Here is a 12845-nt window from a genome sequence, read left to right on the forward strand (position 1 = left end):
ACGGTTCCTTCTGAACGCTACCCTGACCAGAGCAGTCACACACGGTTCCTTCTGAACGCTACCCTGACCAGAGCAGTCCACACGGTCCTTCTGAACGCTACCCTGACCAGAGCAGTCCACACGGTTCCTTCTGAACGCTACCCTGACCAGAGCATCCACACGTTCCTTCCAGAGCAGTCCACACGGTTCCTTCTGAACGCTACCCTGACCAGAGCAGTCCACACGGTTCCTTCTGAACGCTACCCTGACCAGAGCAGTCCACACTGTTTCTTCTGACTTCTCTTCATCTTCCTGTTGCTATAATCTACACATAAAAATTGGTCTCAGTCCTAGATTAAGTGTTCCAGTAAAAACATTAGAAAAAAGACGTAGACTGTCTTCCCAAGGGGAGGTTCTCTAAGTAAGGCCCTTATTAAGACTGTAACTATACATGAGATGAGTGCCACTCCTGGGGTGCCACAAACAGGGCTTTACTAGTGTTATTATGGATAACATATTATACAGAGACACACTGTGGTCTCCTGGGGTGTATTCAAGATGCCCTGAGCATTGCTTGAGAGTTTTAAAATGTTAACAGTAATAGTATTGAATTGAATGTTTAGTTGCAATTAGTGTCAGTATAGCAGCTGAACCTGATAGTATGTATCTTGAGTACACCGCTAGAGTTCCAGTTCTGAACCCTTCAGCCACTGATGCAGGAGTCTGATTTACCAGCAGTGCTACATGTGACCAGGGGTCACCCAGCTTATATCATGTACAAATACACCTGTATGTGGGTGTTTTTGTTTATGTTTTGTTGGTATATGTACACTGAGTGTACAAAACAAAACATGCACTAAATTCTGCTTACTATGCATGCACTGCAGTTTGAGGAAATGATAGACAACTGTTCTCTTTATAATGACAGTATATACACTGAATGTACAAAACATGCTCTTTCTGTGACATAGACTGACCAGGTGAATCCAGGTGAAAGCTATAATCCCTTATTGATGTCACCTGTTAAATCCCCTTCAATCGGTGTAGGTATAGGGGAGGAGACAGGTTAAAGAAGGATTTTTAAGCCTTGAGACAATTGAAACATGGATTGTGCATGTGTGCCAATCAGAGGGTGAATGGGCAAGACAAAAAATGTAAGTGCCTTCGAACAGGTATGGTAGTAGGTGCCAGGCGCACCGGTTTGTGTCAAGAACTGCAACACTGCTGGGTTTTTCACACTCAACAGTTTAATCGTGTGTATCAAGAATGGTCCACCACCCAAAGGACATCCAACACCTTGTAGAGTCCATGCTCCTACGAATTGAGGCTGTTCTGAGGGCAAAAGGAGGAGGGGGGGTGCAACTTGATATTAGGAATGTGTTATTCATGTTTAGTACACTCAGTGAACCATCTAGTGGTTTAGTTTTTGTGTGGAAGTGAACATGTATGTGCTTTTCAGCTTTTGAGTGAGTGATGTGTGTGTTAGTCGGACCAGTCGTTCTCTTCCAGCTCTGAGTCATCTTCGGAGTCAGAGTACTCGACAGCGATGCGTCTGGAGAGGATYGTGGCCACGTCATTCCCTACAGGCTCTCTCTTAGCCTGCTGTTCCTGCTGCTCCTGACCCTTCTTCAACTGGATACCTACAGCCAGGGAGAGAGACTGTTAGATATACTTCAATAGATCTAACAGCCAGGGAGAGAGCTGTTAGATACCTTCAACTAGATACCTACAGCCAGGGAGAGAGACAGTTAGATACCTTCAACTAGATACCTACAGCCAGGGAGAGAGACAGTTAGATACACTTCAACTAGATACCTACAGCCAGGGAGAGAGACAGTTAGATAACTTCAACTAGATACCTACAGCAGGGAGAGAGACAGTTAGATAACTTCAACTAGATACTACAGCCAGGAGGAGACAGTTAGAATACTTCAACTAGATACCTACAGCCAGGGAGAGAGACAGTTAGATACACTTCAACTAGATACCTACAGCCAGGGAGAGAGCAGTTAGATACACTTCAACTAGATACCTACAGCAGGGAGGAGACAGTTAGATACACTTCAACTAGATACCTACAGCCAGGGAGAGAGACAGTTAGATACACTTCAACTAGATACCTACAGCCAGGAGAGAGACAGTTAGATATACTTCAACTAGATACTACAGCCAGGGAGAGAGCAGTTAGATACACTTCAACTAGATACCTACAGCCAGGGAGAGGACAGTTGATATACTTCAACTAGATACCTACAGCCAGGGAGAGACAGTTAGATACACTTCAACTAGATACTACAGCCAGGGAGAGAGACAGTTAGATTACTTCAACTAGATACTACAGCCAGGGAGAGAGACAGTTAGATACACTTCAACTAGATACCTACAGCCGGGAAGAGACAGTTAGATACACTAACTAGATACCTACAGCCAGGGAGAGAGACAGTTAGATTACTTCAACTAGATACCTACAGCCAGGGAGAGAGACAGTTAGATATACTTCAACTAGATACCTACAGCCAGGAGAGACAGTTAGATACACTTCAACTAGATACCTACAGCCAGGGAGAGAGACAGTTAGATACACTTCAACTAGATACCTACAGCCAGGAGAGAGACAGTTAGATACACTTCAACTAGATACCTACAGTCAGGGAGAGAGACTGTTAGATATACTTCAACTAGATACCTACAGCCAGGGAGAGAGACTGTTAGATATACTCAACTAGATACCTACAGTCAGGGAGAGAGACTGTTAGATATACTTCAACTAGATACTACAGCCAGGGAGAGAGCTGTTAGATATACTTCAACTAGATACCTACAGCCAGGGAGAGGACAGTTAGATACACTTCAACGAGATACCTACAGCCAGGGAGAGAGACAGTTAGTATTACTTCAACTAGATATACAAGCAGGGAGAGAGACAGTTAGATACACTTCAACTAGATACCTACAGCCAGGGAGAGACAGTTAGATATACTTCAACTAGATACCTCAGCCAGGAGAGAGACAGTTAGATACACTTCAACTAGATACCTACAGCCAGGGAGAGAGACAGTTAGATATACTTCAACTAGATACCTACAGCAGGAGAGAGACAGTTAGATACACTTCAACTAGATACCTACAGCCAGGAGAGAGAGACGTGTTAGTCAGTCAGCCAGCCGCCAGCCAGTCAGTCAAACAGAAAAGGAAGGTTCGGTTTGCATGGCCCAAGTTGGCGCAACTTGCTCATTTTAGATCATTCCATTGGTCCTAAAGAGAAATCTCACCCCCCCGGGGCACCAGATATGCAAAACTAACTCACACACACAACACACCACACACACAAACACACACAACACACACACACACCCACACACACACACACACACCACACACACACACACACACAACACAACACACACACACACCCACACAAGAATAGCTCTGCCACAGAGACAGGTGGGTTAGATACAGATAGGCAGTCTTACCATGCGTAGGGAGCCAGCAGATCACTAGAGCATCATTAACAGGCTGGGCATTGTGCTGCACGGAGGACATCTTGGAGTGGTAGCGTAGGAGGAGCCTGAGGAGGGGCGGAGGCATTGGGGAGTTGGAGCCACCAGCGACCCAGCAATTGGCGGTGGGGAGGGCATAGACACAGCTGATCCATTAGACCTGGAAGAGGAAGTGGCCTCCGGGGGCGTGGCAAAGGCAGATTGTGCAGATGGCATGAGAGGAGCAGGAGGAGGGGAGCCGTTTCCATATCCCTCCATACTGAGAGAGAGGACAGATGGAGGTGAACATGAGACATTATATTAATCATCATAACCATTTCAGAAATAAAAATATGAATATGTTACTGGCCTCTCCACAAAAACATCTCACATATAACCATGATAATCCTACCATACCAAATCTCACATATAACCATGATAATCCTACCATTCGAAATCTCACATATAACCATGATAATCCTACCATTCAACATCTCACATATAACCATGATAATCCTACCATTCCAACATCTCACATTAACATGAATAACATACACAAACATCTCAATATAACCATGATACATACCATACCACATCTCACATATAACATGATATACAAATCTCACATATAACATGATAATCCTACCATACCAACATCTCACATATAACCATGATAATCTCCCATAACAACATCTCACATATAACCATGATAATCTACCATACAACATCTCACATATAACCATGATAATCCTACCATACCACATCTCACATATAACATGATATCCTACCTACCAATATCTCACATTATAAGCATGATAATCCTACCATACCAACATCTCACATATAACCATGATAATCCTACCATACCAATATCTCACATATAAGCATGATAATCCTACCATACCAACATCTCACATATAACCATGATATCCTACCATACCAACATCTCACATATAACCATGATAATCCTACCATACAACATCTCACATATAAACCATGATAATCCTACCATACCAACATCTCACAATATACCATAATAATCCTACCATACAACATCTCTACATATAACCATGATAATCCTACCATACCAACATCTCACATTATAACCATGATAATCCTACCATACCAACTCTCTCACTATAACCATAATAATCCTACCATCCAACATCTCACATATAACCATAATAATCCTACATACCAACATCTCCATAAATAATATCCTACCATACATATCTCACATACTAACCATGATCATCCTACATACCAACATCCTGACAAGTTCATAAGAAAGAAAACAGGATGTTTATTCCAGAGTTAGACAGTCACAGACGAGTCATGTCAAGACCAAAGCAGAGGACCGTGTTTGGGTGTGTACCAGTGAGTGACTTGGCTTGTATGGGATGACAGTACATTACAGAGCCAACTGCTCAACATCCAGAGAGAATAAAGCTTGTTGTTCATCATCAGATCTAACCCAAACCAATAGCACATTAACACAACAAACCCTGGCGTCGGGGCAGAGCCCCTACAAAAGGCGTACGTGGGTTTGTTTGGTGTCCCTGTGCACATGTCAATGAATGTTCATGTTTATTTGAGTGCATTTATGCATCAATCTGTCTGCCAGTGTGTTTATTCATGTGCACTCTGACCTGTAGTCCACAGGTCGTAGGGTATGGATCATTCATGTCCTCAATGGGAGGGAGAGGGGCGGAGCATTGTGGGGGCGACCCAGGTTGTATCCCTGTAGGCATGGTCCAGAGTGGCGTTTCCCTGAGCAGCCAGCTGAGCAGCCAGGAGACTGGGAGGCGGGCCGGGTACGTGTGGCGTGACAGCATGATTGGTTGAGTGAGAGTAGTGGCGTTGGTGGTGGTCAGGCCCAAGACCCCTAAGAGAGAGAAAGGGAGGGAGGTGGAGACATTTTACAGAATGTCCAGCAGGGGAGTAAGAGGACTGTCACGTCTCCTTGAACAGCTGACAGAGACTAAAATTTTATCATTTCATGGAACCCCTTATTCCACTGGGGGAAACCCTTATTTCCACTGGGGGAACCTATTTCATGGGAAAACATTATTTCCACTGGGAAACAATTATTCACTGGGGGAAACCTTATTTCCACTGGGGGAACCTTATTTTCTGGGGAAACACATTATTTCACTGGGGAAACACATTATTTCCACTGGGGGAAACCTTATTTCACTGGGGAACCCCTTATTCCACTGGGGGAAACCCCTTATTTCCACTGGGGGAACCTCTTATTTCCACTGGGGAACACATTATTTCCACTGGGGGAACACAATTATTTCCACTGGGGAAATTCATTTCATGGGGAACACATTATTTCACTGGGGGAAAACATTATTTCCACTGGGGGAAACCCTTATTTCCACTGGGGGAACACAATTATTTCACTGGGGGAACCCTTATTTCACTGGGGGAAACACATTATTTCCACTGGGGGAAACACATATTTTCCACTGGGAAACCCATTATTTCCACTGGGGAAACCCCTTATTTCCACTGGGGAAAACATTATTTCCACTGGGAGAACACATTATTTCAGGGACACATTATTTCACTGGGGAACCATTATTTCACTGGGGAAACATACGGGGGACACATTATTTCCACTGGGGGAAACCTTATTTCACTGGGACAATTATTTCCACTGGGGAAACCCTTATTTCCACTGGGGGAAACACATTATTTCACTGGGGGAAACCATTATTTCACTGGGGGAAACATTATTTACTGGGGGAAACCACATTATCCACTGGGGAAACCTTATTTCCACTGGGGGAAACACACCTTATTTCCACTGGGGGAAACACATTATTTCCATGGGGAAACCCTTTTCACTGGGGAAACACATTATTTCCACTGGGGGAAACCCCTTATTTCCACTGGGGAAAACACTATTTACTGGGGACCCTTATTTCCATGGGGAAACACACTTATTTCCACTGGGGGAAACCCTTATTTCCACTGGGGGAAACCATTATTTCACTGGGGAACCTTATTTCATGGGGGACACCCTTATTTCCATGGGGGAAACACTTATTTCCACTGGGGGAAACACATTATTTCCTGGGAGAACACATTATTTCATTACATTACATTTAAGTCATTTAGCAGACGCTCTTATCCAGAGCGACTTACAAATTGGTGCATTCACCTTATGATATCCAGTGGAACAACCACTTTACAATAGTGCATCTAACTCATTTAAGGGGGAGGGGGGGGAGGAGATACTTTATCCTATCCTAGGTATTCTTAAAGAGGTGGGGTATTTCCTGGGGGAACACATTATTTCACTGGGGGAACACATTTTTCCATGCGAGTAATAATCATCTATAGCAATGAAATGTATTATACAGAAAAGTAATTATTCCATACTTTTTTACATTTGATATGTTATCTTATAAATGAATCTTTGTTTTATGTCAACTTTTCATTGACCTCATCATACAGTATGTATGTAACTGTGTGTGTATTTGGACTGGCCTCATCTCAGGGGAGAGTGATCCCTCGCAGGTGGCCCCCCGGTGGAGCGAGTGTGTGTGGTGGTGGTCAGGCCTCAGCTCCTTATCCAGGGCCAACATATTCCACTCCTGACGACGGTTCCGAGCCTTACGCACRTTCTTCACCTCCCTCTGCAACGTCCCGTCCACACAACGCTTCTGCTCCTGGGAGGAGACACGTATTAGTGGAGACGGAGGAGGACAAGAAAGAGAAGAAGGGAGAGATTATTTTGCTTACTTTGTTCTTCCTCTTCTCCTTCCTCTTGTCCTCTGTGTCCCGCAGCATCTTCTCTCTCCACAGGTCGAAGAAGTAGGAGGGGTCAGTGTAGAACTTCAGSCCCTCCTTGTGGTCATCCCTACAGGGTCAAAGGGCAAARGCGGGTCAGGGTTTYTGGGAAATGAAGTCCACAACATTCCACTATGAGACTACAAAACAAGATCAGGTGAGGTATTTGACTCTGGGTTAAGACTGCCCTGGGTAGTAGAGAGGTTAGACAGATCATAGAAAGGGAGGGGGAGAGAACACACCTATATTTGGASAGGATGTTGAGAGGTGGAGGTTTGTTACTCAGGTTGTACATCTCCTTGACAGGGATGGGAACGCTCCTCGTGGACACCACCTGCTGGTCCTGGGCGGTACTGCTCTTAAACGCCTTCTTCATGTTGATGTCCTGCAGAGAGACTGAGGACAGAGAAAGAGAGGACAAACAAAGAGCGAGAATATCTCCATATAAGCATGATAATCCCTACATACCAAATCTACCTATAACCATGATACATCCTACATACCAATATCTCACATATAAGCATGATAATCCTACATACCAACATCTCACATATAACCATGATACATCCTAGCCATACCAACATCTCACATTAACCAAGATATCCTACATTCACAACATCTCACATATAACCATGATAAATCCTACCATACCAACATCTCACATATAACCATAATAATCCTACCCATACCAACATCTCACATATTTAACCATGATAATCCTACCATACCAACATCTCACATATAACCATGATAATCCTACATAGCCAACATCTCACATAAACCATAATAATCTACCAACCAACATCTCACAATATAGCCATAATAATCCTACCATACCACAATCTACATATACACCATAATCAATCCTACTCATACAATGATCTCACATATAACCATGATAATCCTACCATCCCAACATCCACTCTGCACAAGTTCAATCACAACAGAACTAAGGAACTGTGATCAATTATATCGCACCCAGGAGCTGAGCATAGCGCAGGCATCCATACGAGAACAGTCAGTCAATCGTATCACGAACTCAAGAGATGATGGAAGACCTGAGAGCTGCTATCAGAGGGCATGCTGTAAGACCTCATGTAGCAGCTACTGGCTTAGCTACTGGGATGACACGTACATTTAAATGCCCGCGAAACTCTGAGAGCTCACATAAATCGGATCGCCACAGTAGGATAGACTAATGCAACAGCCTTGTTTAGTTCATCCACTCACAGCACTCATCTAAAGACTTCAGAGCATCAAAGTGAGAAACATCTGTACAAACACTACAACAAAACCCTGGCTGATCGCGGAGCCAGAGCCTACACAAAGGCCGTACCCGAGTTTGGGTTTTGTTTGGCTGTCCCTGTGCAATGTCAATTTTGTAAATTGTTCATCGTTTTTTTGAGTGCAATTTATCGCATACTCTCAATTCTCATGTCCAGTGAGTTCACCAGTAGGTCCAGATATTTTAGACGCCAACTCTGTGAGGCGTAGTATTCTCACCATTCCGAACCTGTAGTCCACAGGTCGTAGGGATACATCCTGAGACCTCCCATATCCAGATTAGTTAGCTCCATGGGTAGATAGAGAGAGGCAGCTCAGGGGGCATCGGTATGCAACTCATGTGCCGCCGACCTACCAGTAGAGACGATATCAGAGCAGGAGTTTATATGGAGTACTTAGGTACTCTGAGCTCACCGGCCATGCTGTCAACCCAGCACTAGTTGGCGTATACTCACACTGGACGCATGAAAATGGAGAGTAGGTATCTTCCACCCAGCTGAGCAGCCAGGAGACGAGACGCGAGGATATCAGATTTGAGACGCCGGGCCATAATGATGTGAGACTAGGATCGATGTGGCTGAGCAGACCGCACATCTGAGATAACATCGTGATTTCAGAGAAGTGAGAGAGTAGATGCCCGATACATGGTATTGACTACGTGGTGTATGGTCTACCAGACGCACCCCTCTAACACCACCCTCTAACCGAAAATGATGAGAAGGCCAGTAAAGGGGAAGACTGAGGTATGGTCGATATCCACCTTTACCACGACAATCGTACCAGCAGCGCGAGGGAGTAGCTAGAATGTTAGGAGCAAATGGTGACAGTATCGTGCCATCGATACACACGCTGACCAGCGACTAAAAATTATCCATAATCCCACCCCTCTTTGGATGCGAGAATCATAGAGCACTTATAGTTGGCCACATAATGGCGGGAGTAACTACCACACCGCCCGCTTATCCTTCCACATCATGGAGATTAGAGAAATCAAGGCGCATTAATACTACCCTCACTGAGCGCACGGGACCACACCATTATTATCTCACCTAGGGAGGAAAGTCAGCCATTATTGTATGGAGATCTCAAGCCTTTCGAGCGCAGACACACCTCTTATTTCACTGGGGGCACACCTCACCTCTATAGTATCCTACTGGAGCCAGTGAGATAGAGAGATGATCCTAGGCTATATGGGCGTGACCACCTACACTACTCATCTCACTATTCACTCGAGGTGGAACATGACTTTAATGTCACGACTCGAGTAGGAAAACTGCGGACCGACTAGGTTATTAATTTCCATACTCCACGGGGCGAAACCCCTTATTTCCACTGGGGAAACCTTATTTACTGGGGACACATTATCCACTCCACCATCAGCATTTAGAGGGCGCAGATGAAGATGGACGATATACTATGTCATCCTCTATACCCTACGAGGGCAACACATTATTTCAACTGGGGGAACAACATTATTTCCACTGGGGGAAACACATTATTTCCACTGGGGGAAACCCCTTATTTCCACTGGGGAAACACATTATTTCCACTGGGGGCAAACCCCTATATTATATCCTAACTGGGCAATAAACCTTATTTCCACTGGGGGAAACACTCAACATATTTCCACTTACGGAGAAACCCCTTATTTCCACTGGGGAAACCCCTTTTTCCACTGGGGAAACACATTATTTCCACTGGGACACACACTATCCAGTTGATTCTGGCACTACACACGGGGAAACACATTATTTCCACTGGGGCAAAACACACTTATTTCATGCACATACTGGGGAAACTACATTATTTCACTACATGGTACGGAAAACCCTCTTATTTCCACTGGGGAAACCACTTATTTCCACTGGGGAAACCCCTTATTTCCACTGGAAAAACATCCACTCATATTCCACTGGGGAAACAGCACATATATTTCACTAGGGTAACTCTATTTCACTGGGAACACGGCAATTATTTCCACTGGGGCGAAACCCTTATTTCCACTGGGGGAAACACATTATTATCCCACTGGGACATCAGAATTATCCCTATTTCCACTGGGTAAAGCGGAAACCCTTATTTCCATACTGGGCAGACAACCCCTTATTTCACTGGGGAAACACATTATTTCACTGGGGACCTATTCATGAAACCTTCCCTTATTTCCACTGGGGAACACATTATTCCACTGGGGGAAACCCCTTATTTCCACTGGGGAGAAAACACATTATTTCCACTGGGGGACCACACCTTATTTCCACTGGGAAACACTTCATTCCTGGGAACCCTTATTTCCACTGGGGAAACACATTATTTCACTGGGGGAACCCCTTATTTCCACTGGGGAAACCCCTTATTTCCAACTGGGAACACATTATTCCACTGGGGGAAACACATTATTTCCACTGGAGGAAACACATTATTTCATTCATTACATTTAAGTCATTTAGCAGACGCTCTTATCCAGAGCACTTACAAATTGGTGCATTCACCTTATGATATCCAGTGGAACAACCACTTTACAATAGTGCATCTAACTCATTTAAGGGGGAGGGGGGGTAGAGAATACTTTATCTATCCTAGTATTCCTTAAAGAGGTGGGGTATTTCACATGGGGAAACACATTATTTCCACTGGGGAAACACATTATTTCCATGCGAGTAATATCATCTATACAGAAATGTATTATACAGAAAGTAATTATTCCATACTTTTTTACATTTGATATGTTATCTTATAAATGAATCTTTGTTTTATGTCAACTTTTCATTGACCTCATCATACAATATGTATGTAACTGTGTGTGTATTTGGACTGGCTCATCTCAGGGGAGAGTGATCCCTCGCAGGTGCCCCCCGGTGGAGCGAGTGTGTGTGGTGGTGGTCAGGCCTCAGCTCCTTATCCAGGGCCAACATATTCCACTCCTGACGACGGTTCCGAGCCTTACGCACCTTCTTCACCTCCCTCTGCAACGTCCCGTCCACACAACGCTTCTGCTCCTGGGAGGAGACACGTATTAGTGGAGACGGAGGGGACAAGAAAGAGAAGAAGGGAGAGATTATTTTGCTTACTTTGTCTTTCCTCTTCTCCTTCCTCTTGTCCTCTGTGTCCCGCAGCATCTTCTCTCTCCACAGGTCGAAGAAGTAGAGGGGTCAGTGTAGAACTTCAGCCCCTCCTTGTGGTCATCCCTACAGGGTCAAGGGCAAATGCGGGTCAGGGTTTATGGGAAATGAAGTCCACAACATTCCACTATGAGACTACAAAACAAGATCAGGTGAGGTATTTGACTCTGGTTTAAGACTGCCCTGGGTAGTAGAGAGTTAGACAGATCATAGAAAGGGAGGGGGAGAGAACACACCTATATTTGGACAGGATGTTGAGAGGTGGAGGTTTGTTACTCAGGTTGTACATCTCCTTGACAGGGATGGGAACGCTCCTCGTGGATACCACCTGCTGGTCCTGGGCGGTACTGCTCTTAAACGCCTTCTTCATGTTGATGTCCTGCAGAGAACTGAGGCCAGAGAAGAGAGGACAAACAAAGAGCGAGCGAGAGAGAGAGAGAGAGCGTGAGGAGAGAGAGAGAGAGGAGAGAGAGGACGAAAGAGAAGGAGAGGAGAGGGGGATAGACAGGGTGTGAGAGAGAGGGTTAGGGAGAGGGGGATAGACAGGGTGTGAGAGAGAGGGTTAGGGAGAGGGGGATAGACAGGGTGTGAGAGAGAGTGTAGGGAGAGGGGGATAGCAGGGTGTGAGAGAGAGGGTTAGGAGAGGGGATAGACAGGGTGTGAGAGAGAGGGTTAGGGAGAGGGGGATAGACGAGGGTGTGAGAGAGAGGGTTAGGGAGAGGGGGATAGACAGGGTGTGAGAGAGAGGGTAGGGAGAGGGGATAGACAGGGTGTGAGAGAGAGGGTTAGGGAGAGGGGATAGACAGGGTGTGAGAGAGAGGGTTAGGGAGAGGGGATAGACAGGGTGGTAGAGAGAGAGTGTAAGGGAGAGGGGGATAGACAGGGTGTGAGAGAGAGGGTTAGGAGAGGGGGATAGACGGGGTGTGAGAGAGAGGGTTAGGGAGGGGGATAGACAGGGTGTGAGAGAGAGGGTTAGGGAGAGGGGATAGACAGGGTGTGAGAGAGGGGTTAGGGAGAGGGGGATAGACAGGGTGTGAGAGAGAGGGTTAGGGAGAGGGGGATAGACAGGGTGTGAGAGAGAGGGTTAGGGAGAGGGGAATAGACAGGTGTGAGAGAGAGGGTTAGGGAGAGGGGGATAGACAGGGTGTGAGAGAGAGGGTTAGGGAGAGGGGGATAA

The 12845-nt window shown here is 45.3% G+C and overlaps 1 protein-coding gene, 1 long non-coding RNA gene and 1 pseudogene across 2 annotated transcripts in view; 1 reads left to right on the plus strand and 2 right to left on the minus strand.

Moving 5' to 3' along the window:
* Positions 1 to 154, plus strand: part of LOC139023148 (uncharacterized) — a 1587-nt gene extending 1433 nt beyond the window's left edge. Inside the window, exon 3 of the long non-coding RNA XR_011474299.1 lies at positions 113 to 154. This is a non-coding gene — a long non-coding RNA (uncharacterized lncRNA). The remainder of the gene's footprint in view (positions 1 to 112) is intronic.
* Positions 155 to 169: 15 nt separating this feature from the next.
* LOC111953181 (actin-binding protein WASF3-like) overlaps positions 170 to 12845 on the minus strand; it is a 15415-nt pseudogene continuing 2739 nt past the window's right edge.
* Positions 11614 to 12845, minus strand: part of LOC139023161 (actin-binding protein WASF3-like) — a 3844-nt gene continuing 2612 nt past the window's right edge. The window contains exons 2-3 of the mRNA XM_070435634.1: positions 11905 to 12047; positions 11614 to 11734 (exon numbers count right to left, since the gene is read on the minus strand). Of these exons, the coding sequence (XP_070291735.1) occupies positions 11614 to 11734; positions 11905 to 12038 (255 nt within the window). The 5' untranslated portion in view covers positions 12039 to 12047. The remainder of the gene's footprint in view (positions 11735 to 11904; positions 12048 to 12845) is intronic.

Source organism: Salvelinus sp. IW2-2015, linkage group LG27, assembly GCF_002910315.2.
Source record: "Salvelinus sp. IW2-2015 linkage group LG27, ASM291031v2, whole genome shotgun sequence".
NCBI classification, from domain to species: domain Eukaryota; kingdom Metazoa; phylum Chordata; class Actinopteri; order Salmoniformes; family Salmonidae; genus Salvelinus; species Salvelinus sp. IW2-2015.